The sequence below is a fragment of the Anopheles gambiae genome, chromosome X (assembly GCF_943734735.2).
Source record: "Anopheles gambiae chromosome X, idAnoGambNW_F1_1, whole genome shotgun sequence".
NCBI lineage: Eukaryota > Metazoa > Arthropoda > Insecta > Diptera > Culicidae > Anopheles > Anopheles gambiae.
In genome coordinates, this window is record NC_064600.1 from 14,030,599 (window position 1) to 14,057,393 (window position 26,795).

General features: G+C 45.2%; 1 protein-coding gene across 2 annotated transcripts; it reads right to left on the reverse strand.

The window, feature by feature from the left end:
* Window positions 1–1,115: 1,115 nt before the first annotated feature.
* On the reverse strand, window positions 1,116–25,245 carry LOC1272367 (myosin heavy chain 95F). Of its 2 annotated transcripts, XM_061661170.1 has the most exons (14): window positions 24,338–25,245; window positions 13,733–13,837; window positions 12,151–12,410; window positions 11,943–12,072; window positions 10,865–11,854; window positions 10,610–10,774; window positions 8,700–8,923; window positions 7,957–8,596; window positions 7,313–7,775; window positions 6,463–6,553; window positions 6,173–6,312; window positions 4,302–4,349; window positions 3,184–3,422; window positions 1,116–3,089 (listed from the first exon to the last, which is right to left on the reverse strand). In XM_061661170.1, exons 3-14 carry the CDS (start codon window positions 12,406–12,408, stop codon window positions 2,698–2,700), a joined length of 3,780 nt encoding a protein of 1,259 aa, XP_061517154.1. In that variant the 5' UTR covers window positions 12,409–12,410; window positions 13,733–13,837; window positions 24,338–25,245; the 3' UTR covers window positions 1,116–2,697. The 2 variants fall into 2 exon arrangements, with proteins under 2 accessions (XP_061517154.1, XP_061517162.1); XM_061661178.1 differs by lacking the exon at window positions 4,302–4,349.
* Window positions 25,246–26,795: the final 1,550 nt, after the last annotated feature.

The following is a 26,795-nucleotide window of genomic DNA, read 5'->3' on the forward strand; positions in this document are numbered from 1 at the left end:
TTGAATCAAACACACTTAAATGGTTTGCTGGCGGGGGGGGGGGGGGGGGGGTGCTTAGAATCCCTGTACTGGGCCCCTAGTTTATGAGTCCCTTCATCCATGGGGCCCCTAACTAGCACAGAAGCTCTTGCTGACACTACTGTACACATTGTTCTATATGCTGGAATTTCCTTACTCGGGGCCCCTACATTGACGGGGCCCCCCGCGGCCGCTCAGTTCGTTAAATCCGCCACTGACTGTAACTGATATTGAAATACTATGAAATTGGTGTTCGCAATCGTGCTGGGTACAGAGTAAAACCTTTGACAGTTGCAACTGCGCACGTTTTAAACGCAGCTATTTTCGTATTTTAAAATATTACCTCAAAACACGAAACAATTCTTTGCTAACAGTGATGCGTATGAAAATGTTATGTTATCTGTCCCAATTTATTTACAAACTTGTGAGCGGCTCCGTGGCAAAGTCGACAACTAGCACGACTTAACGAAATTACCATCGTAAATTCAAGCCCCCTATGAACCGAGAGCCTCTCCTCCCCCTCCCACGTATCGGTACTGACTGTCCTATAATGAATTAGTCCAATAAGGACCAATAAATTAAGATAGATAGTAAGCCCATCTGTAATATATAGGCAGGCTTACATAGACTAAGGGTGTTGCAGCAAAGAAAAATAAATACAAGCTACCATAAATTTAAATTTCGTTCAATTTTTTACAAGAAAATTATATTAACAATCAAGTATCATCAGCAATCAGTAGGGCAATAATAATTTTGGTGTAAACAATATTAAAAACAGAAAAGCAAATCATGTGGTTATTCTTATTTGCGAGCTCTTCAATGCCACTGTTCGTCGGCTTTATTATGGTTCTGAATTACATGTTGAAATAGATTAGTGTAAAACCGTTTTAGAACACAGACAGACCATTAAAATAAATAAGACTTCACATTAGCTTCACTCAAATGCACAAGAACTAAAAAAAACCGTTTCACAATGCTTCTTTAACTAAAATAAAACTGCACACACATTCACACCACACACAAAACCAAACAAAAAAAAAAAAAAACAAATAAAACCCCCACCGCCGGAAGGTTTGGAAATCACTTTCGCACACTCCTTCTCGCGCTCTAAATCGGTATTGTTTAGTGTTGGTTCGTTTATTTGTTTTTTAGAGTTCCGTATCTTAGACTTTGTCGGCAAGCGCCTTTCGCACGGCCGTTTTGCGTTTTGCCTCTCCCGTGTTAAATATAGGCATTCAAAATAAATTCTCCTATTACATTCTGGTTCGCATCTGCATCTTCTTCTCCCTTCGCCAAGTAAATATATGTATAGATTAATAATATAATAAAGGGTTCACATCAGCGCCTGGCAGCAACAGCAGTAGTAGTAAAAACCAGTCTCGATGGAAACGTTTGACGTTATTGGTTATAGTTTTTGTTGTTGTTTTTGTTGTTGTTTCTCTTAGTTGCTTCATTTCAATTCTCCTGCATTAACGATTTTGTTTCTACTCTACCCTTTTGCCCTACTGCAGTTCCTAGTCTTCTGTTTTGATTATCCTCACAAAACGCCAAAGTTTATGCGCGCTTTCGGTCCAGACAGAAAAAAAACAACAACACCGCATTGCACCCTACCCACGTGTTTGGGACTGTCCGTTTGGTATTGCCTGGTATTCCGGTGGTGTGCTACAGGAGTGTGTGCAAATATACTGTTTAATCTCTTCGCTGCATTCTCAGCTGCCAATAGCCAATAACGTTAGCTAACTGTATGGGTGTTATAATTATCGTTTACTGATTTTTTTTTAAAAAGGCACCAAAACCAACACACACACACACACTCCGCACGCACCTACCCGGGGATTGAACCGGGTGATGGGTGAAGAAGAGCACCTAAAGCTATCCCACACACACACACACACACAAGTAGTAAATAGGCACGCTGGCACTGGAGCGTTTATTGCGCAATTTTCGAAATGATGCCAAAATTACGATTGGCAAAAAGTGTGCCGCGCTTCAACGGGTTTTGCGTGGAAACCGCTACTAAGGTACTCTTCTTCTCCTTGTAACACACACTTTGTCCCTGGAGGGAAACGGATTGGGGATTTTTTTCTTTTATCCAGTAGCACCATTTGGTTTGGCGTTGTTAGGACCTTGGAATGAGACAAAATGCATACAGGCAATAACATATTTATGTATAATATGCGTATAAATATATGCCGGGGGCCCGGGAAAATACGTTTTGTTTTTAAACGCTCTAGCACCGCCTAAGGGCCAGAATGTTGCACGTCATTTACACAGCTTGGTCTGGGGGGGAAAACTGATATTCTGCCTGGGCAGCGCGCCAAGTAGCCGTGGTGTAATAGTAACTATAATATTAATAATACTCCATTCTTTCGTAATAAAAGTTAGTGAATGCTGGCGGAATGGAATAAAGCAATAAAGGATACTGATTAAGAATATTTAGAAGTCAACCTAGGCGCAACGTGTCTGCGACCGGGTCGGCGGATTATCATATTATTAGTCAGCCCGTGTGCCCGTGCAGCAACTTTGTTGTTTCTGCAAACGCCACCTGGGTAGGGGTTGACTTAAATTTAGCTAAAACAAAAAAAAAAGAACCTCGCAAGATGGGGTTGGCGGCACCCTGGGGGAGCAGGGGAACCGGAATCGCCCACCGGGCCAGTCCATCGAACGCCCGCCCGTCGACTACTTCCTAGCGCTCAGTCGGTTGTACGGTTTGCCGCCGTGCTGCTCCCACTCGCGGTTAAACTCGTGCTCCAGGATTTCGGCCCCGCGCTTCCGCGTCAGCGCCGTCTCCTCCAGGCTGAGCTCGCACATCTGCATGTCGTCCTTGCCGGCCACCAGCAGTATCGGTGGCTTGTCCGTGTGCAGCTCCATCTGGCGGGCCACGTACTGGCCGTCGAAGTGGGCGAACCACCAGCTGCGCTTGCTGTCGTCCGCGTTGGCCGCCGCCGTGCCGATCTCGGCCGGGCCGCCACCATTGCTCGGCCGCACGAACGGTATGCGGAAGTAGCGATGCACGCTGCCCGTCGGCACGATTTCCTGCTTCGGCGTTAGTCTCGGCGGCGAGCGGGCCGCTAGAAGAAGACAACAACACCAACGGAGAAAAAAAAACCACCCCCGTTAATGGTTGCTGGGGGGAAGAGCTCCACAGCGTCTCAATCCACTTACCGGCCTCCATGACGCTGCGCGGTGCCCGCTCGTTCTCGTCCATCGTCGTGCGCTTGCGGTTCTTTGCCTTCCAGGCGTGGTACACCTTCAGCCGGCGGTGGAACTCGTGGCGGCACGCCTCGAGCAGCTCGATGTCGCAGCTAGTGTTGATCGCGTCCCGCAGCTCCGAGTACTTCCACTTGGACAGGTCGTGCTTCTGCTTCTCAACCAGCTGCTGTTGTGCACGGATCGCTTCGGATCTGGCGTAATATCATTGGCATGGAATAGGGGGGGGAGAGGAGTGAAAAAGAAAGATATTAGCGACAATTGTTCACTACTTTGTTGCCGACAGATTGTATGGTCAGAAACAATACGGCACCCTTTTTTAATTTTGCAATAAATTAGACAAAAAAAAAAGAGATGCCGTAGTGTTTTGGGAGTGACAAAGAAAGTAAGAGATAGTGAGAGAGCGAGAAAAATGAAAGGAGATGGATTTAAAAAAAGATGAATGAATTAGATTAGGGTATGTACGTAAAAATATATCTTAAATAAATCATTTTCAAAAAGGAGCTGTATGAAAAGGAAATAAAAGAAAAACAAAAAATCAACTTATCAAACAAAAAACACTCGCTTTTTCATATTTTTTTTTGTATGTACAGCCTTGTTTTTGTACAGGAAACACATTTGCAAAGGAAACGGAAAAGATTTAAGCGCTCCTGCACTTAAAAATATTAATTTCGTACAACTGTGCAACAAAGCATCTCCAAATGGGATAGGAGACACAAAGCGTTTTATGTTTTCTTCAATCGAATGTACACAATTAAATTTCAATAAAATCAAAACAAAACCATATCGTACATTGTAAACCCTTAATAAGTAAAACAAAGTGGAAAAAATAACACAAGAATATAGAAAAATTACAAAAAATAGATAAACAATCGAACTTAAATGATACAAAAACTGTATGAAAAATATTTCTGCACAAAACAAAAACAGAGACAGGGGAAAAAGAAGAAAGACAGGAAGGAAAACACGGGACAGAGGAAAACGGGAACGATAGGTGCACATGTGTGTGTGTGTGTTTTGGTGAGATAGAGAGAGAGAGAGTGTGTGTGTAATGTAGTATTTTACAAATGTACCTTATCAATCGGTTTGCGTTGCCCAATGGCGTGACCTCTGGCGTACCGCTGGAGAAAATGGGAGTTGAAACAAACGCATTGAAACAAAACGGAGTTAAAATAGAAATTCGGGTGATTGTGATTTTTTTGTACTGGCGGGGTCGGTGCGAAGAGCTATAAATGTGTAGGTGTCGGTGTCGGTGTGTGTGTGCGTGTGTCTGTTGTTAAACTATTGCGTACAGCTAGGAGAGCATACGATACGACCCAGATGGCAGGAGCGGCGCCGAGTAGTGGAGTTAGAAACAGTATGCAGTCGTTAGGCGTCATCCAACAATTATGTAACGCTGATAGGCGGGGGGAGGGGAGGTGTCGTCAAACGTTACGATTTGTTACATGAGGGAGAGGGGGAGGGGGAGGTTTATCTTTTGTTACGTAACGCAAAATAAAATGTATGATGTTGTTTCGAATAACAAATGAGTAATAAACGAGGGATCTTCTTCGTGCCTTTACAACCTTCGCGGTTATGTCGGCCTCAAAAAGATCTCGCTACTTTTTATGTACTACGCAGCCGAATAGTCCGTCATTTGGACGGAACAACTTCAAATGAACTTGAACTTGAAACAAATTGTTTCAAACAAATTGGAGAGGGAGTTGATGCAGTCAGGCGCTTTTTTCGTCAGAGTTTATGATTGGTCGTAATTTTATAAATACATCGAAAATGAAGCCGATTCTCTTACAAACATTACCGATTTCGATCGTATTTTATATATGATGATACAACATCTAAATCCAGAGAAACATTTCTGGAAAGATGGACATATTTATGGAGGACCAGGAAGATGGCTGGGTGAAAAACGCTTCTAATGATTGTGAGGCAAGAACAATGCAAACCGTGCTGAGGATCCGATTATCAGAATCCTTTTTAATTTGATTGCTGCATGGGACAACTTTACTTTATATAAAATATAGTGCAATTTGTTTTTGCTTCATTTAAAACATTGTGAATATACCAGAAAACAGTTTTAAAAAACCTGATTTTGTTCAATAAACTAAGCTATTGGAGAGGGATAGGGTCAAGCAGTTACGTAATTATGGGGAAGGTGGGTTTCTCCAACGTTACAGTTTGTTACACCAGAGGGGGAGGGTGTCGAAAATTTGCAATTTTGCGTTACATAATTAATGGATAACGCCTTAGAGGAAACGAAACGTTGGTTAGGAGAGTGGAGCGGCTCTGCATACTCCCAAATACTAACCGGTAAACTATTGCAGATGCAAAGAGGTCTGACGGGGATTGTGAGATGGTGTGTTATTGTAACGAATAGTGGTTGGGTTAAGAGCGACAAAGGTACGGTGGTAATTACACAGCGGTTAGTGAAGAGAAGGGAGGCAGAGATAGCGGAGCAGGCAATTTAGAGTTCCTCCTAGAGCTACGCAAACGCTACATACAAGTTATCCATGGGAAGGTGGACACCAAACCCTCCAAAATCTACTACCGAATGATACGCCGTGATGGAAACCTACGTTACATACAAATGGAGCACACATTTACCCAACCAACAGACCCGAAATACCGCAACGTCAGCTACCCCACACCAATAAAATGTACAAAAAGCGGAGCTAGGCGGAAGCAATACGACCCAGGGGACAACACGCAAGTACACGCCGAAGCAGCCGTTGTTAGAGCGAAGCGAATGTTAGAACGAACTAAACGAACAATCGATTGATGCGCAAGATGGACCACCCCACCCACACCAAAATGGTTAGTGCTTTAGCGCTAAAGACACACAGACACACACACGCACGCGCAAACACGCACACACGGAGGATGGACCCGGTTCCAACCCAGCGTGGTGGTGTGGCGGCGGCGGCGGCGGCGATCGCGGTTTGCATACTTTCTCAGTGCGGGCGGGCTGTCCTCGACCTGCCCGTTCGATTCCTGCGCCAGACGGAGGGCCAGCTCGTGATCGCGACGCTCCTGCTCCAGCTGCTGCCGGTACTGTATGTCCTCCTGCGCTTCCTTTTCCAGCTGTGCCTGAGTAGGTGGTAGAACAGAGTGCCGATTAGCGTACGGTGGTGGTTCGGTGCGGTTCGTGCCGGTCAGTTGCCGTGCGCGCTCCTCCTGGTCGAGCAGCGACCGGAGCTCTTTGGCCGCCATATTAAACGCGAGGGCGGATGACAGTACCTGCAGTGCGAGGGCGGCCTTCCTGTCCTCACCCTCCTGGCGGAGGCGCTTCGCTTCCTCTTCCTTGCGGCGGGCCTCGATCTCCGTTTTGCTGTGCGGCGAAAGTGGAATAAAAAAAATGAATATTTTTTTCTACATTTATACTAAGAATCTTTAACATACAGGGTTTCCAAGTCAGTTTCAAATTCGAACATCATTATTCACCACAAGCTGATGATTTTCAACAGCTGTCATACATTGTATTCGTAACACAATAAAGTTTCAGTTCTTACACGTGATTTTTAACACATCACGAAGAATTGTCAAACTCAATCCAGCTTGAGACGTGTTGAAAATCATGTGGAAGAACTGAAACATTAGTGTGATACAAATACTAATAACAATTTACAGGATTTTTCCAAGTCAGTTTCGAATGTAACCGTTGTCATTCACCGCATGCAAGATGTTAATTCACATCAATCTTATAAGTCATTTTCATCATCATAATTTTTAATTTCCTCAGAATGACTTTCAACACGTCTCACGCTGGATTGAGTTTGACAGTTCTTTGTGATGTGTTGAAAATCATTTGTAAATTATGAAATTTCATTATGAAGCAAAAACACCATTTCACAGCTGTTGAAAAACATCTTGGAGGCGGTGAATAATTATGTGCACATTCGAATGTGACTTGGAAAACTCTGTAATAACAATACTAATAACAATGCAAATACTAATTGTCAAAACCATTTGACAGCTGTTGACAAACAATTCGCAAAGAATGAAAAATGCTGTAGACATTGGAAATTGTCTCGGCAAACCCTGTAAACCACATGCCAAAAGCAGTGACAGGCGGCTAGATTTCGCTTACCGTTTCCTGTTTTCTTCCTCCTCCCTGAGGCGCCGCTCTTCCTCCTCCTTCGCACGGCGCTCTGCCTCGAGCGCGAGCTTGATCTTGTTCAGCCGCTCCTGCTCCTCGGCATTGCGCTGCTCCTGCAGGCGGGCATTGATCAGCTTCATGTTGGTGTCGATGCTGCGCATAATGTCCGCGTACTGCTGGTCGATGGCGGCCGCCCCGATCGACGGGTTCGCCCGTATCTTTGCGACGGCAGCGGTCAGCGACGCCTGCACGTCCCGTATGTTGGCCTGCATCTTGTCCCGGTCCGCCTTCAGCTGCTCGGCGATCGCGTGCATCTTGCGCAGGTTGTCCTCGACCGCCTTGATCTTGGCGATGCCCCGGTAGCGGGGCTGGTGCTTCTTGCGCACCAGGTAGCCGCGGATCGTTTTCTGCAGCAGCACGACCGATTTGTTCCGGAAGATGATGCGATTTTTCACTGCACAGTGGTGGGGAAATGGGGGCAAACAAAAAATGCAATGTGTTAAGTGTTAGGGTTCGTACGCACGCGGTGAATGAACCGGTAGGAAAATAAAAGCACAAAAGTAAGAGCAAAAAGTAGAGATAGAAAAAAATAATAATAAACAAATCATATGCTGATGGGATGGAAGGCTGCCTACGTTTGATGACGCAGATCGCTGCGAACGCCGACTTGATCCAGCGGGAGCGGATCAGCCACTTCTTCACCTTCGCCACAATCGCCTGCAGGTTCTCCGGGTCCGAGCGCATAATGCGATCGAACTCGACGAACTTGCCGGGGCGGAAGAACACCTTCGTGATGCCGAACTTGAACTCGTTCGAGTTGAGCTTGAGCGACATCAGCATCGCCTCGCAGAAGGTGCGGGGCGCCAGCCGCGCCAGCTCCGGCGGCAGGTAGCTCTTGTACATGTTGTACAGCTCGTTGAACGGCACGCGGGACGGGTAGCCGTACTCCATCAGCTCCAGCACCGAGTTGGTGCCGGAGTACTTCAGCTGGGCCAGCGCCAGGCTGCCCTCGAACTCGTGATCGATCATGCGGCTGTTCGGCTTGATGCAGCGGATGAAGTTGGTACCGTTGTTGCGCAGCTTCTCCAGCAGCTCGCCCAGCTGCGACCGGAACTTCGACCCGACCGAGATGAACGACAGCTTGCCCACGTTCATGGGCGATTTGCCGGCGCCGCCCCCGCTGAACAGTGCGTTGAGCAGAGCGTTTTCCGACTCCTGCACCAGCCCCTCAAGGGACGCGTGCAGCGCATCGTTGTTCTTTTCGATGAATTGATTCTGGAGATGGTAGGTAGGCAAAATAGGCGAAATATAAGTGGGGTTGTGGCCATCAGAGAAAGGGGCAGAAAAGAGTGGTTTAAAAAAATATCACAATTCTTACCGTATTGTAGCACACGGCACCGGCAAAATGGCGCACCAGAAATCCTTCATCGTCGCGCAGCGACCGGTGCGCCTTCAGCCGGGACGCTCTCGGGAACGAGAGGCGGTAGTGGCCGTTCCAGGCCGAGTGTACCTCGTTCGTAAAGTGTGCGTACGACGGTCTCGGCAGCTTCGACTCTTCGTCCAGCAGCGTAAAGATGCCGTTCGACTTAGATTCAATCAGCTCTGTGAAGGTGGTGGAAAAGCGATATGCGACATTAAACCGTTGCTCTGCTTTCAATTTTAATTTTGTATTATTTATTTGCTTCAAAAATCCACATCCACATTGCTTATAGTCACATTTACATAGTTACATTTACATTTACAGTAAATTTGTAATTGCAGCATAACATTTACATTTAAAATAATCGACTCCAGTGTTATATTCTCGTTAATCATGTAGAGGAACTGAAACATTACTGTGATGAAAATACAATATTTGACAGCTTTTGAAAATATCTCGCAAGCAATGCAAAATATTGTTGACATTCTAAATTGACTCCGAAAACACTATATTACTAATGCCAGGTAATTAATTAATGAATAAATGTGTATTGATCTATATTGACGAGTGCAGTAGACTTTATGCTAATGAATTGATCGTAGTCTTTGAAATTTAAGTCGTGATTGAGCATATTTACACACATGTTTCAACTGTTAATGACTAACTGAGATAAAAAATCTAGCGGAAATGTCTAAATGAGCTGTTGCTCTCTTGAGCTCTTGCGTTTAAATGAGCTCTTCCTTGACACAAATTGATAAAATATCGTTTAACATTGTAATTGTTCTTCAATGCTAGTGGTAACTTGAAACTGTTTCCTTTTATTTCCGCAAGCATCATCTTCCCAACAATAACTATTATGAAGACATTGTTCATGTTTTCGGTTACATGTACGCCCTTGATATCAGCAGATTTGCGTGGGTAGACTAGTGTTGGTTAATTCAGATTCAGATTCATGAATCTGAATGAATCTTTGGATAATTTCAATGAATCTGAATCCCCATTGGAAAGATTCATGAATCTGCAAAGATTGATTGACGAATCTCGAAGGATTCATTAATCTCGAAAGATTCATGAATCTCGAAAGATTCATTATTCTCAAAAGATTTATGAATCTCAAAAGTTTCTTCTAGAAAGATTTACGAATCTCTAGGGATTTATGATACTCCAAGGATTCATAAGTTTCTAAATTTGTGAAGTTTGAGCTTTTTATTATTCTTCTTTTTTGCGTAACAACCTACGTGGTCATGCCAGCCTATACAGGCTTTTGGCACTTCTTGAAAAACACCACGCCGTTGAACCGACAACGGGGAAGTTGTAGGCGGGATTGGGCAAATTCAATATTTTGCAGATCATAGATCATGAATCCCAAGAGAAATATGAATTTTATTGGGTTTATGAATAAGTAGATTCATGAATCTTTAGAGATTCATGAATATTAAAAAACATGAATCTTTGAAGATTTGTGAATCTTTACAGATTCATGAATCTTTGAAGATTCGTGAATTTTTACAGATTCATGAATCTTTGAAAATTCGACTCGAGATTCGAATCACTTATCACTGAAGATTCATATGAATGAATCTCAACGAAAGATTCATGAAACCCAACACTAGGGTGGACCCATAAGTTCACTTTTCATACAAATTATATGACAAAAAGCCTCCCACATAGCGAGTGAGTCACTGGAATGGATAAACACGTTATGTGTGGTTCTACGGTATTTGCAATGTTCCGAGTTAAAATATTGGAAATCCTCATTTTCTCGAATAATGTGGAATATTTAGAGAGGTATTAACAATTTAATTTACATTAGTTAAATCATATCCATGACAATCATCGCGCCCTCAACCATCGTACCCAGTACGTACCTATGATGTCCTGATTGTCGGTGTACTTAATTTCCGGCACGTTGAGACCTTCGCGTGCGTACAGCACCTGTTCGGCCGCCAGAATGTTGTCGTCGAAGAACTTCTGCAGCTTCTCGTTACAGTAGTTGATGCAGAACTGCTCGAACGAGTTGACCGTGAAATATTCTGTTGGAAGGAAAGAAAAAGAAAAACCCCGGGAAAATCATTTAAACTGCAAAGAAAACAAAAACACGGACAGGCGGGTTCAGGCCGTACCGAAGCCGGCAATATCGAGCACGCCGATGTAGTAGCTGGACGCCTGGAACGGGATGTTCTGGTTGATCAGCGACACGATGTGGTCGAACAGCTTCGAGTAGAGCGCTTTCGCGAGCGCGTCCCGCGCATTGTTCGCCTCGTACACCTTCAGCATCACCATGATGACCGTGCCCTTGATGCCACCGCCCTTGCTCTTCATCACGCGCGACATCAGCGCCTGCCGCAGCTCGGACGGGTCGACCCCGATCAGCCGGGCGGTCACGTTCAGCGACGGTTGCGATTCCTGCGTGATGCGGCAGCCCCCGTTCGAGTCTTCCGGGTTTTCCTCGAACCGGATGTTGCCGAGGTGCAGGACGGCCGCCACCAGCGAGTAGATCTGCGTCCGCTCCGCCTCGCTCAGCCCGAGCCGGCCCAGTGCCTCGTCAAGCTGCCGGAAGTCCTCGTAGTCATCCAGGATCGGGTCCTTCAGCGGGCCCTTGGCCGCGTGCACGCGCGACTTGTGCCCGGCCGGTATGCGTGACTCGGTGTGCGGGTGCGTAAAGTACTGCGTGCACCCGCACAGATACCGGTAGTCGTCCGGCTTGGTGAGGGCCAGCCGCTCGCGCAGGGCGGGCGGGGCGCCGGCACACAGCAGATAGAACACGTGGTAGTTCCGCTCGTCCGGGCTCTGCGTGCAGATGCGGCTCTTCTCCAGCAGGTAGTGGGAGATGTGGCCGCCCACCACCTGGCACCGCTTGTCGTAGTGCACCTCGATGAACTTGCCGAACCGCGAGCTGTTGTTGTTGCGCGTCGTCTTCGCGTTGCCGAACGCCTCCAGGATCGGGTTCGCGTCCAGTATCTTCTGCTCGATCGGGCCGGCCGCCGCGACCGAGTCGCACAGGAACTTGAGCAGATACTTGGTGCTTTCCGTCTTGCCCGCGCCAGACTCACCGGACACGATGATCGACTGCGACATCTTCAACACGCGCATATCGCGAATCGCTTTGTCGGCTGGGCAAAAGCAAAAAAAAAGAAACGAAACAAACGAAGCGTGAGCGCGGACAGGCCAATGTGAACAGCGAAAGACACACGCCCTTACCGATTGCGTACACGTGCGGCGGCAGTTCACCGATCGATTTGCCGCTGTAACGCTTCAGCGTGGCCGTCGAGTACAGGTCCGGTATTTCCTTGTACGGATTGACCGCGATCAGAATGTTCGCCACATAGGTCTGTGCGGAAGTTAAACGAGAAGAAAAAAACAATATTAATCTCTGTTGCAAGTAAGAAGTAAGCATCAGCGCACTTACATAGATCTTGTCCTTGTAGTAGCGGTTCCGGATGTTATCCAGCAGTGTGGCCTCGTTCAGAAACATCAGCTCGCAGTTGTCATCGTTGTCCGAGGGCCGCTCGCACGAAGGAAAGATGTCCTCCGGGATGCAGCTTCGCTTCGGCAGCTTGCTGTCGACCGGCTGCACGTCGTACTCGGACGCACCGATCTCGGTGATGCGCCCCTGTATGTAGCCATCCTGTATGTCGCGGGCCCACACCAGCTGTGAGTCCAGCATCTCTGGAAAAGGCAACCAAACCATTTTAGAAAATTACGTATTCTACTACCTTTTCTTTCTCTCTTTTTTTGGGTTTACAAATGTTAAAACTAATTCAAAAGCATCCTAGTTTAACAATATAATAGCCATTTATGTTTTATTAAGAATTTGAAATGTAACTCTTTGCTCGTTTCAGCTTACGGGGTTTTCCAAGTCAGTTTCGAATGTAAACCTTTTTCACTGCATGCAAGATGTTAATCCATATAAATCTGACAATTCATTTCCATCATCATAATTTTTAATTTTTTCAGCATGATTTTCACCACACGTCTCAAGCTGGAGTTTTGTGATGTTTTCAAATCATGTGTAAGAACTGAAACTTTACAGGGTTTTGCAAGTCACTTTCGAATGTGCACATAATTATTCATCGCCTCCTCTTCTTCTGTTTTTTTTTTCTTTTTCCTCTGCTTCTTCTGTTAAGTTGTCTGTTAACCATTTTGAGTAATACTGTTGCTCAGTCTCTTTCGTAGGTGTCTAGATACTATACGTTTATGTTATTCACCGCTCCCAAGATGTTTTTCAACGGCTGTCAAATGGTGTATTTGCTGGGCAATGAAATTTAAGTTTTTACAGATGATTTTCAACACATCACAAAGCACTGTCAAACTCAATCCAGCTTGAGATGTGTTGAAAATCATGCTGAAGAAATTACAAATTATTATGTTGGAAATGAAATGTCAAACCCATGTGGAATAACATTTTGCACGCGGTGAATAACAATGTTTACAGTCGAAAGTGAATTGGAAAACCCTGTATTGATGTGCATATTCGAATATTACTGGGAAAACCCTGTCATTTTAATTTCTTCAGCATGGTTTTCAACGGTTCAACTGTTTGTTGCCATCGTTTTTTCACCAGATCTCATCACCAATTGAACGTTAAAGTGTTGAAAATCATGCTGAAGAAATTAAAAATTATGATGGTGGAAATGAAATATCAGAATGATGTGGATTAACATCTGGCACGTGGTGAATGAAAACGTTTACATTCGAACCTGACTTGGAAACCCCTGTATGTCTTCTGTCACTTTTTGTTTTTTTTTTTACATTGGTTTGTTCTATTAATGTGCTTTGCTCATTTCATTTACCAAATAATCTACTTCTATTATGATGGAAAGCTCTCTATTTTTTTTCAAATATTTTTTTTTATAATTATTAGTCCAGCTTTAAAGATACGACCTGACCATCAATTTTCAATTTCTAATTGGAATGTTTGTGATTTTCTGTTGCTGTACGTAGCCAGCAACTGCACGCAAGACTCGCAGTAAAGGTCACACACTACTTACTTGCAACTGCACGCTTGTTGGGCGGACCAGTTGGGCAGCTGCCTGTTTAGTCACTGTTGAACTGTAGCTACTATCTCCCCGGTCGCTTTTGGGGGGCGGTGGGCACTACACATGCGGATGAGGACGACGGCGACGACGACGGCGACGACCCGGTACACGGCGGACAGGGAGGAAAAAAGAGAAATCACACATTTGAAATTAAAACTTGATTCAAACGGTGGCGGAAAACTGGAACATACAGTTTCCCCACATGCACCCCCGCCTCCTCTCCCTTTCACAAGCGATACCCCCAATCATCCCCCTCGGTCGCTCCCGAGAGGTCGTTTGCTTGCTTTGTTGCGGGTTTTGCGGAAGTGAAAACACGTTTACACAAAAAAAAAGTCCACAGCCCGCCTCCGCCACACTCCCCCCAAACCACAACAACAAAAAAGCTTACCACAAACAAACTTTAAGCTCACACACATATACACGGAAGCATTCGCTTTTAAGGGAAATGAGCATACTTTTCCGATATTGGTTACGCTTCTTTCCTCATTTTCTCTTTCAAACCGTACAACCCCCCCCCTACCTCTATAACATCTCACCCAACAAGCCTGTAGATTGTGCTCCACACTGCCACAAATAAGCGGGAGGGGTGGGAGGGTGTGCAACCCTTGCACACCTGTGAATGGGGCAAATATTCATGCGCGTTTGGTCGCTCGCGCTTGCATCGCGCTGGACTGGGCGAGGGATCGCGCGCTCGATCTATTATCACACGCGGCGCACCAACACACACACACACACACACACACACACACACACACACACACACACACACACACACACACACACACACACACACACACACATACACAAACACACACGTATGCAATTGAATAGAAGGAGAAGGGGGCCAAAAGGCAACATCAAAAATATGAAAAAAATATGTCGAAAATATAAAGAGAAAATTTCTCTCCCCTCGCTCAATGTGTGATGAAGGTGATGGTTAGGATTGATGATAAGGCACTGAAGTGAGGGAAAAAAAGAAAAGTAAAGACTGCTTTATGCTCCAAAAATTGCTCCTTCATCGATCAAGCATTTCTAGAAGCATCCAAAGGTTACAGTGAATAAGCAGGGAAGAGGAGACCAGAGAGAGAGAGAGAGTTAGAGACCGTAAGGTATGGTGGCGGAAGAGGAGCAATGGTAAGTCTAACCTGATTAGGGCATAATGCCACAAACCGCACCACAAAAAAATATCGTAGCCCGGAACGGAACAGCGACTCTCTTCGACCGGTTTTGCACAATTAGCCCTCTGCATATAACCCCTTACATTTCTCCAGCCACACATACACACACACACATTCATGACTCATAATGATCTTCGGGGAAGCGTGTCAGCTCAGATCGTGTGAGTGAGGGCTTAATTCTATAAATTGAATGCCGTAAACTAACCCATTTTCCTATTGCGCATGCAAGCAAAAGTAATAGCGCGCTGTTCTGGCCGGGCCATGCTCGGGAGGGATCTTTTTAGCGGAGCATGATGCTGTGGACCGCAAACAAATGGGCGGTGAATCATCGCCATCATCATCATCATCGTCATCATCATTACCATTACCGGTGCTGTCGGGAAGGTGTTACAATATGGATACGGCTGCAACACTGCCAAACGGCGAGAACCAGTGAAGCAGTAGCTCTGTCACCAGTGGTTCGCAACGTTGTGGCGCAATCAGGTGGCAAATTGTGATGGTAAATAACATGTAATTTGTTTCGCAAATAATTTTAACAATGTTGTGTTCGATTTTGAAAAATACAGTTCGTCTGTATTCCGTATACGTCATACGCTTTTTTTTGGGTATACAGACTCAACTGTTTGAGGTGAGTCATTTGGAACCCGTTAGCGACGGCGGACCCTAAATCAGCTTTCGTTTTTTTTGAAACTCTTATTCATAATAATACGAAATAGAAAATACCCTACGTGCTGCCGTTCTTACGTAATTGTCATTGATCGTCCATCAATAGGTTAAAAAAGGCGGAAAAAAACTAAACAATATCCTTCCAAATACCACTTAAAATCAACAAATCAGTAAGATATTATGAAAATATAGGTGATCCCGAGATACGACTGTATTTGGGACCAACACAATGTGTCTAAGCAAGGTGTAAGTCGAATCAAAATCAAAGTCCAATATCCATCAATATATAGATTATAACGTATGCTTATAACCTAATCTATGATTTCGTTTTTTTGAACTAAAACAATGTTCGACAATGTATTCACTTTATTCCAAAAGTCGTTCACACGATATAAATATTCATGTTTGGGTAGTTGAAGAATCTTCATAAATGTGTATTTCTGACAGGTTATATGAGTTTGGTAAAGTTTGGCTGATGATCTTCTTGATTTATCTTGGCTTGCTTGTTGCCTTAAGACCCAGAAAAGAGCAAATAACAATAATAAAAAAGTAGTTACACACGGCGTGATGTATAGAACCTATAATTGTACTGACACATTCAAAGTGAAAAGCAAAACAAATTCTTTTTTGGTCGATTTAAAAAAAGTTAAGGTACTGTATTATAATCTTCAGTTGGAATAAGATCTATTAACTAATTTAGTGGCTCGGTCCATCATACTAGTAATGGGAGCTCGGAATCGGAACTACCCGATTTCGATTTCGTCTCCGAAAATGATTTCTATTCCAGTACTGAAATCAGAATAGGTTCGGAAATTAGCTCTGGAATCTGAATTGGCTCCGGAATCGGAGTTGGATCTAGAATCAGAATCGGATCCGGAATCGGAATCGACCACGAAATCGGCTCCGGAATCGGTATAGGTTCCGCAATCAGAATCGGCTCCGGAATCGGACTAGATCCCGGAATTAGAATCGGCTCTGGAATTCAGGCGCCGAAATCGGAATAGGTTCCGGTACCAGAATCGGCTCTGGAATCCTAATTGGTTCCGGAATACAAATCGGTTCCGTAATCAGAATCAGCTCCGGAATCGGAATAGATTCTGTAATCAGAATCGGCTCCAGAATCGAAATAGGTCCCGGAATCAGTGTTAAGGCCGGGGTACATTGGCCGTACTCGCTAGTGTAATTTTGAATTTCACTAGCGCATCTGGCGGCTGCTGACCGAAGCTTTTTGTGGTCATCGAGGAAATGGTCGTGCCGGATCTCAAATTTAAGTAGTTGTTTCACCGTTTTTATGCGAAAACGGCTGAGATACGTGCACAACATATATACAGTGAAATCTCTCTGAGACGAATCTTTAAGGGACCGTCAGCTTAGAGAGATATTCATACTGAAGAAAACTAATTAAGGTGTTGCTATGAAGTATCCCAGAAACCGCGGGAAAACATGGCATCCTTTGACCAATATTTCTATGAACTGTCATCCAAACATTCATCTTAGAGAATTTCGGCTACAAAATCGCATATGCAGCTTGAAGAACATTTGCTTTAATATGACGGGACCTTCAAAATGTTCATCTTATAGAAACAATTAATCTTGAAGAGACTGCATCTTAGAGAGATATTTCACTTCTTCTATTTGGCGTAACGTCCTACGCGGACATGCCGGCCTTTACAGGCTTTCAAGACTTAATTCATAACCATGCAGCCGGATAGTCAATCCTTGCTACGGGGGGACGGTCGATTCTAGGTTTGAACCCATGACGGACGTGTTATTGAGTCGTTCGAGAAGACGACTGTACAATGGGAGATTTCACTGTATCTTTCAATCAATTATAGGGCTTTTTCACCCCAGTTTAACTAAAAAAACATGTGAAAATAAAATATATTTTCTGAAACAGCTCCAAATTGTTTAGCAGAATGCATCCACCAGCCGCCGCCAGATGCGCTAGTGAAAATCAAAATTACACTAGCGTGTACGGCCAATGTACCCCGGCCTAAACACTTTTATTAATCTTAAAAAAAAAGTCGAACAAAACAATTTTCAACCTTTCTTGATACAATATTTATCCGTCAGCTAAAAAAAAAAAAAAATACAATCCTTCATGATCTCACCCGATCGCGCCCGCGACGGAATTTTGTTTGTTTACATATTTTTCAGGCTGAAATACTCAGGGTAGTTTTGCGTTTGGTTTTGTACGGAGTGTTGATATGATTTCAGTCGCGAACTGTCAAACTCCGTACCAAACAGCAGGCTGATAACGCAAAAGCCCCCATAATTGGAAGCTTAGGTATAAGTAGGATAGGTTTGGCAGGTTAATTTGATTTAGCAGCCGCCAAAACAATTCGGTCTAGCTTCAAACTAGCTTTTTTTTTTTTTTAACGGTCAATTCTTGCGCGTGTGCTCCCACGTGCTGGCGGGTAGTTGCTCACCACTGCCATTTCGGGGCGTAAGGTATAATGGCGTTAAAGTTCAGTCGCAACCAGCAGCGGCAACATCCCTCCGTGGCGAGGGACGCACGTATGCTTCCCACCTTCCTTGCCACGCTGCCCCCGCTCCCAATCGCTCATCGACCAACGCGTCGTCCGGCCGTTGCAACCGTCGGCTGCTGTTATTGCATCGCGTTTATGCCACCCGACCCCGACACGGTTGGATGGGTTTGCTGGAGCGCGGGCGCGCCCGCGGCCAAGCACAGCCATTGGAGGGGGGGGGGGGGGGGGGGGGAGGGGAGCGAGGCAAATTGAATGCGAGTGTGCGAGGAGCGAAAAAAAGAAAGAAAAAAATAACATACCCACACACACACACACACCGGTTAGGAGGGCACAATATAGGATAATAAACAATTGGCAGGCCCGGAGGAGTGCGCGTACCGGATTTGGATGTGCATTTGTATGGGCCCGAGCCACACACACACACACACACGCACGCGGACAAGACACCCATGTAAGTACATTTGGGGGTTGTGTGTGTGTGTGTGCGTATGCTTTTTTTTCTCTATTGTTGCTCTCCAGAGAGCTCATGATTGCCCCATTTTATGTAAAAAAAAGGTTTCACTGTGTCGTTCTTACCCCGCCCTCCTTCCTTCACTTTGGTGTTTGAAACCACAATATCGCCACCGCCACCGTTTCCCGCTCATTCCCCACCCGCAGCCCTGTTGTTTTATGATTTCGCTGCACCTGGTTTCGCATGTTGTTCGGGACAGCCCGCACAAAACAAAGCCGAAACTCCCACGTGAACACACCCCGGGCAAGCTAGTGGAGCCGGTGGGCCCCGCCAGTCGCCGCGATGAACAATTAGTGTAAGCAATGGCTGTGTGTCCGCGCCCGACCTGGTGTGTACGTGGTTTCCTGCCTATCGCTGTTCGGCTTCTTTCTCTTTCCCTCGCTCTCTGCCCTTTCTTCCAGCGCAGACTAGGCGCATGACGTCGATTCGGCAAAAGATAAAGGGTTACAATCATGTTACAGGAATCTCGTTTCTTTGAAATTGTGTGCCTTGTACCACGCGCCCTTCTTGTGGTGTGTTTTGCCGTTATTTGGTTTCGTTGGTGATGTGTGAAAGAAAAATTGACGGGCAAGAGATATGCTACCAGCGCCGCCAACTGTATCTTGATCACATGTTCGCAGCCGCGAGCCTGTTGGCGGCCTGCTCTGCCTTATCAACAAAGGCTGACCACCACTCGGGCTGAAAAGGAACCGGAAGCGACCGAAAAACGCAGCTCCGCTAGGCGTTTCAGTTTCTGCCCCCCCCCCCCCCCCCCCCCCCCCCACACTTTCGCATTCTGACCCAGCCACACTGGAATGGGGAAGAGAGCGGTATGGGGCGATCATCATCATCTCGGGGAGGAGCCCCAGCATTCTTCAACTTCTCGTCCGGCCGGTATATGGAGAGCCCCGTTTAAAACGGGCTTCCCTAAAAGCAAAAAGCAGAAAAAACTGGGTAAAATAATAACAAAAAAAAGATAGAAAAGAAAGTACTGAACCGGCCTGTGCGCCATACAGTCGTGCGCGGTACAAAAAACACCGCTAGGTTTTCTTGCCGTTTTCACCACCCTTCCCCCCCCCCCCCCCCCCTCAAACTCTACCGAATTTTCAGGAGGGAAATGGGCACATGGAGCAGGTTTTTGCTTTTTTTTTTTTTTGGCGGCCAATTCGGCACCCGAGCGCGTTCAGTCGATGGGGCGGAAACGATGGCACGGACGGTGGCCCAAAGTGTTTCGATTTTTCCCGATGTTGCCCTGGGCTTTTGGAAGTTGTCGATAGAGCAACGCCGCCGAACAGTGCGAGAGATAGGAAGTAATCATTTGATGGTGCGTTTTTGTTGTTTTTTGTTTTTTTCATTTTGTTAATGTGACACGTTGGGCAACGCGGTTGGCCGAAGCAGTGGGTCCCGGGCGACTTCGGCACCCCGTACCTTTACAGGGAATTTAACACAAATAGTAATAATATTTTGCACTTCAAGCAAACATTGTTTCGGCTTGATGGGTGTTTTGAACAAAGTAAATAATAACGTACAGGTCGGCTGAAAAAGTAACCGATCTCCACATATCGCCCGACCTCAAAACGAGACTTTTTTTTTGGCGAGGTTTACTAACATACAAACACAAGAAAGAAAGAAACAAACAAATAAATAAAGCTGCGTTTTGGTTTGGACAGTATAAATTCAAGCAGACAGTTTTGATAACATAGATGAGTGTGTGTTGGGTAAGTCTCATCAGAAAGGGTTGACTTGCAAATGAAAAAGGTGTACAGAAATAGCAAAGTGAACCAGTTTTGCTTCTAACTGTATCCGATATTAGGGTTGATTCTATTCTTTTACTGGATACGCGTCCAGTCGAGCAATTTGAATCGATTGCTTTTTTTTAATATGCTTATCGTGTAAGAAGTCTGGTAGATAAAATCAATCAAGACATGAAAGTCGCCTAAATTTCCAGAACACTCGGAGGTACGAAAATATGCTGAAAGAATTGAACCGTAAGCCAAAAATAAGCATTTTTAAATGGACAATCCAAACAAATAATCTATTCTAATCAAATTCCATCGAGCTATCGCTTTTATTTTCGTGTTTAAAATATCGCGTTTATGCCTTTAAATCTTTATCTTCTTTATAGTTGTGAATACTATTCGTTGGTCACTGTCAATGTCATAATTCTGACTGAAACAAAATATTTGTCACGTACTGAATTGTGATGATCAGAGGTGATACTCAAAACCAATTGGTGTGACCAATACATGTTTATGTTACCAATACGTGTACTTCGATCAACGCTTGGTCTGTCACTTTGTCGTGACTTTTTTTTATAGTGCTCAGTTCTTCAAAATATCACTGATATTGTCACTGACTAATTCCGACTGAAACAAAATCGTGTCAACGTCACGAGCTATACTGTGATGATCAGAGGCGAGGCCATCACATGCTTGGTGACATTGTGTGCAACCAACTTTTGGTCAGTCACTTAGTCGCAACATTTTCTGTCGGTGATCATCACGATAGTCATGAGAAGATATGCGGTTCCAAGAAAAAAAAAATGAGCATGCTTTTTGGCTCAAATGCTTTATCATTCAACTCAACAGACCATCGAAGCACTCAGAGCGAGACAGCACGCTCATTTTGTTGTTTGGGACCTCTCGCCAAGTATGCGCCACTGATTATCAAGGGAGAAAACGTCATGACCAAGTGAGTGAACAGGAGTTGAGTGCTACAACAAATGTCACCAAGCATGTGATTGGTCCACCAACAGTTTGAGTCTCACCCCTGATCGTCTCAGTTGTGTGCGTGAGCCGATTTGAGCTTCGCTTCAGTTATGAGTGTTGGTCACTGAAACGGTGGCATTTGGCAGCACTGTTCATAGCGATGGCAAAGTCATGATCATGCTTGCAGACGGCATTAAGCTCAGCTTGTCAGTCAGGGTATCGCGTTGGTCTCAAGCACTCGCATGCCGCACGTTCACTGAGGATCAGCAATGACCATAAAGCTACCACGGATATGTTCACTGTTTTCGTTGGTGATCGTCACGTGATGCTCATGTCCTTATGCAGCACTGACTACCAATCTGTTTGAGATCAAATTTGTTTACCTTTGCTGCCGTTTCTAGTACAAGTACAAAGGGTTCAGTTCAGTTTACCTTCAAGTTCTTTTGGTATTTTCTAAGTAAGTTTAGTGTTTGAATGTTTGAGGCTTAAGTGGTTTTTTTTATGAATTTGAATCACCAATTCAAAGAACGTTTCTTTGTTTGAGCGATGAATTGTTTCCTCATTTACCAAACTACTTTTCTTTTCTTATGCATTTCCTTCGCTTTTTGCAGAATTATCTTTGTAGATACTCATACACCAAACTATTTTTGTATAGTATCAAAGAATGCTATGTATATTAATTTCTCAGATGTAATAGAGAAATTATTACTCGTGTTTAACGACCCGCTTAACCTGATTTTGGTCATTTTGGACCTCAAACGGGGTCGTTGTACACCCATAAAATACAGTAGTTTAATTACGAGGTAAACCTTTCTTCCATAGCAACGTTCAACTCAGCGTTGAGACAAGTCAGAACTGTGGTTTGATCAAATAAAAATCAGTGTTAGCCTATACAGGCCGATACAAGCTTCGGGTTTTTGCTAAAAATATTTCACAACAGTTTACGTGGATTTTGTGACAATGAGCTCAGGGAGCATTAGTCTTGCCGGACGTCTAGATTTCATGCGCCCCGTATGCCTATTTATGTGGCAGCAACTGAACATAAAAACGTCTCGCGAAAGTGCTAAAACCCCCGACAATGTACCAGACAATTTGGCTTGAAATGTAACAATTTGCTTTGAACAGCAATAATTTGTGGTCGTAAAAACTCCCCATCGCAAGACCATCGCCGGGTGCTTCTTCCCGGTTCTCCAGTTCTTCGCCTTCGTCGCTCTGAGTCGCTCTCTTTTAGCGCTTATCTATCAAGGCGGGCAGGTGTGTAAGGGCCCCTCCTTGAGTCAGTTTGTCCTTATCAACCGTCCCACCCTTCCTTTCCCGCCGACCGATCGTTCGGTAGTATTTCGCGATTCCGCGATAAGGAAGCGCACACGGTACAATCTGTATGACGAACGTGGTGGTGATGATGATGATGATGATGATGATGTGATGTTGGCCAGTCCGCAGAAGTGTCAACCCCAGTCGGCTGCTTCCTACTCCTTTCACCCCTGCTGCCCACCAGCGGCGCGGTGGGTGGGGAGGTGGTTTGGGAAGCGATCGTACGTACCACTTTGCCACTTGACTTTCCGATTACCGGGAGTTGGTGTGTGTGTGTATGAGGACTTTGGTGTGGGATATAGTGGTGGGAGCTCGGAATCGGACCTACATGGTTCCGATTCCGTGTTTGGAATCAATTCCGGAGACGATATTGATGCTGGAATCGATTCCGATTCCGAATCTGATTCCGGGATTTACTCCGAAGCTGATTCCGGAGATGACTGTGGAACCGATTACGAGTTCCGGAGTTAGCTCCGGAATCGATTCCAGTCCGGAATCGACCTGGGAATCGAAATTTGCTCCGGTAACGGAATCAGAATTGACTCCAGAATTGGAATTAACTCCGAAATGAAAATCAGTCCATCAGTCTGAAGAAGTTTCAGAAGCGAAATCAGTCCAGGATTCTCCATGAGACTGGATCGTTCTCAAATATCATTAATTATCATTGGATCCAATCGTCTGTTCTTACATTGTTTTCCGGCTCAGTTTATAATGCGAACGGCATCATTCAACAATAGCGCGAGGTTTTGTTCACAAATAATGACAGCTGTTGAATTATATCTTACAAGTTTTGAATAATGCTGTTCGCATTGACAACTGAGCCGGAAAACAGTGTATGAGGATGCCCAAACCGAGCCGGAGCCAGTGTCGAAGTTACTTCCGGAGACGATCCCGGAACCAATTCCGGAGTCAATTCCGGAATCAACTTCGGAAACTGATTCCGGACCTACCGTCCGGAATAGATTCCAGAAAACTTCGGAGCTGTCCGGAATCGATTCCGACGAGAACTTCATTGTTCCCATCACTAGTGTGGATGAAGTGCCTCTATAGTGTCCCACTTCAATTTACGGGAACCACACACACACACACACATATGCACCATCGACGACTCTAGAACATTACCCGCCGGGCCCGCCGTCGAAGGAAATCGACCGTCTTTCTTTGAAGGGTGGCTTTGTTGCCGTCCCCCCCTCTCAGGTGTCTCAGGTCTCCCTGCGGCCGAAGAAGGGGCGCCACTCGAAAAGGGTTTCTTCAATCCGCCTACCACCTCCACCCTTCCGCTTCAACAACCACCCACCCATCCGGAGAGTTGGGTGTGGGGAACGGAATGGGAGATAATGCATCTCTCGTTTGCACTGCTGCTTCTTCCAACCGCTTTCCCCCTTCCCCGGTTGTCTCTTCAGCAATGGTGCGATACGATGGGCATATATGTGTGTGTTTGTGTGTGTGTAGTGGTTTTAAAAAGATGAAAACTGAAATGAATGAAAAGTCAGACAATCAAAAGCTACCCCAATCCCGGGGGAATAGGGGGAACACACATACAAAAGCATATATACACACAAAAACACACACGCATACAGCAAACCCTGTCATGGAGAGCACAAAAACGGTTGTAAAGAGCGGGATGGGTTGATGGCGGGCGGATTTCGGGAAAATAGGGCATTACTTTTATGATCATATGTGCTACTTGGCACGGCAATTGCTTCGCTTACCTTCTTACCGGGACGAATCGGCCGGTTTCCCGTTCCACTATCGGTTCCAGTACACACACACACACACTTGCAGCCGTACCGTTCTCTCGCCGAAGCCAGTTTAGTCATGCAGCGCAGCACCCGGGTGGATGTGGGGGGAGGCCCTGCCTGGGCCCGGTGGAAATGCAACCAGCCCTGTGTGGGCCCGGCTGTGCGTGTGTGCGTGGTGCTCGCTGTATAGCTGTGTACGTGTTGTGTGTTGGCGGTTGATTGATGGAAAATGGCTCGAAGTGGGGTGGTGTGCAGTGGACAGACACAGAATGCGGGGTCGATGGCAGCCCGGCCTTCGAGGTGGGAAGCCCTACGAGGCTGGCGCAGTTTTCGGAAAAACTCGAACCACGGCAGGAATCGGTACCGGCAGGGGCAGCAGGAAGAACACCCCTGGAAGCCGGAACGCGTCACACGACACCACCTACTTGCCCACTACCACACACACACACGCAAGCAACAAAAAAAAAACCCAAAACACAACAGAACGGCACAGAAATCACTCCGTTTTCTTGTTTTCCTTCGCGGTTCTTCTTCTCCCTCCCCGCCGCCCTCCGGTGCACCAAAAACCGGGCAGATGAGAGCAAAATACAGCAGCTGTTTCGCTCCGTGCTCCGTATATGTGTTTGTGTGTCGGGGCTGCTACTTCACATACTTCACGGACGATGGAAGCCGTGTTTTCCACCAACAAATAAGAAAGGGGCACAATTATATGGCCAGCACCAGCACCACAGTTGCCGCTGCGGGAGACACCGCGATGAGGAGACACGCACGCGTCCAACCTCCGGAAGACGAAACGTACGAATGAACGGGACGGCGAGTAAGCCAGTGAAAACTTTCCACGAAGGCATTCCCCCTCCCCGCCCTTTCTAACGAGCCAAGTGACAGCTGGGTGACAGCGCCGTCAGCACCGGCAGGTTGGGCCAGCCGCGTACCTGCTGACAGCTCTAGCAGGCGCGGCCATTTTCTTGATTCATGTTTTGAAAATCTTAACGGTTGTCGGTGATGTTTGATTTTTTTAACGTGCGCTGTTGTATTTTAATATAATAATGTTTGAAATATGAATGCATACTAGCTGCTGTATCTCCTTAAGATAACTTCAGCTAAAATTTAATCCTGTCATTGGCTACCAAAATCCCAAATAGCCAGAATTGCTTAAGCAGCTCATTTTGGCACGCTAAAGATCGCTGCTCTAATTCGCCTTTTGCAGTAGATAAACAGCATCAAAGTTCCAGGCGGTCCTTCTAAATAGCGCCTAAGCAGCTTCCTTAAGCTACGGTGCCGGGGATTATTTTTCTTTGTGTTTTATTTTCAAGCAAGCGTCATCGATGAAATAAACAACAGGATTTGTTTTGTTTGTGTACATGTGTATATTTTTCAATCCTTAATATTCATAAATTACACGAAACGTATCACAATTCCCAAATAGCCAGCTCGTACTTTATAGCTGATTTAGGGCTGTTTAACGAAAAATCGTTCCGATGTCGTACTTTGTGGCTGATTAAGAGATAGACGGTACTTTGCGGAACTATGGAGCTTTTTAACAGGCACATGGTACTCTTTGGAACTTTGCGGCTGATTAACACTATGTGTAGGGTTCATAATGGAACTTGAAGGCTTGTTAAGAAAGGGTACTGAACTTGGTGGAACTTTATAGCTTTTTAATGCATGACATCGGTTCAAGGTGGCTCTTGTCAAAGTGTCAAAGACGGACGCCGGCAATAATCTCATTGCTGCTGCACAAGTTAGATTCGTTACTTGAAGAATGAATATTGAGTGAAGCGATTGTGAATTATCAGTAAATTGTGTAAAAATTTGTGTAATTTATCAATACAAAAGATTTAAAAATATACATATGTGTTTAAACCAAACAAATTTTGTTGTTTATTTCATCGATGACGCTTGCTTGAAAATAAAACACAAAGAAAAATAATCCCTGGCATCGTGGCATAAGGAAGCTGCTTAGGCGCTGTTTGAAAGACCCACATAGAACTTTGATGCTGTTTATCTACTGCAAAAGGCGAATTAGAGCAGCGATCTTTAGCGTGCCAAAATGAGCTGCTTAAGCAATTCTGGCTATTTGGGTTTACTGTACATTAACAATCACTTCCTTCAAAATCCCTTCTTCAAAGAACTAATCTAACTTGTACAGCAGCAATGAGATGATTGGCGGCGTCTGTCTTTGACACTTTGACAAGACCCACCTTGTACCGATGTCATGCATTAAAAAGCTATAAAGTTCCACCAAGTTCGGTACACGTTCTTAACAAGCCTTAAAGTTCCATCATTAACCCTACACATAGTGTTAATCAGCCGCAAAGTTCCAAAGAGTACCATGTGCCTGTTAAAAAGCTCCATAGTTCCGCAAAGTACCGTCTATCTCTTAATCAGCCACAAAGTACGACATCGGAACGATTTTTCGTTAAACAGC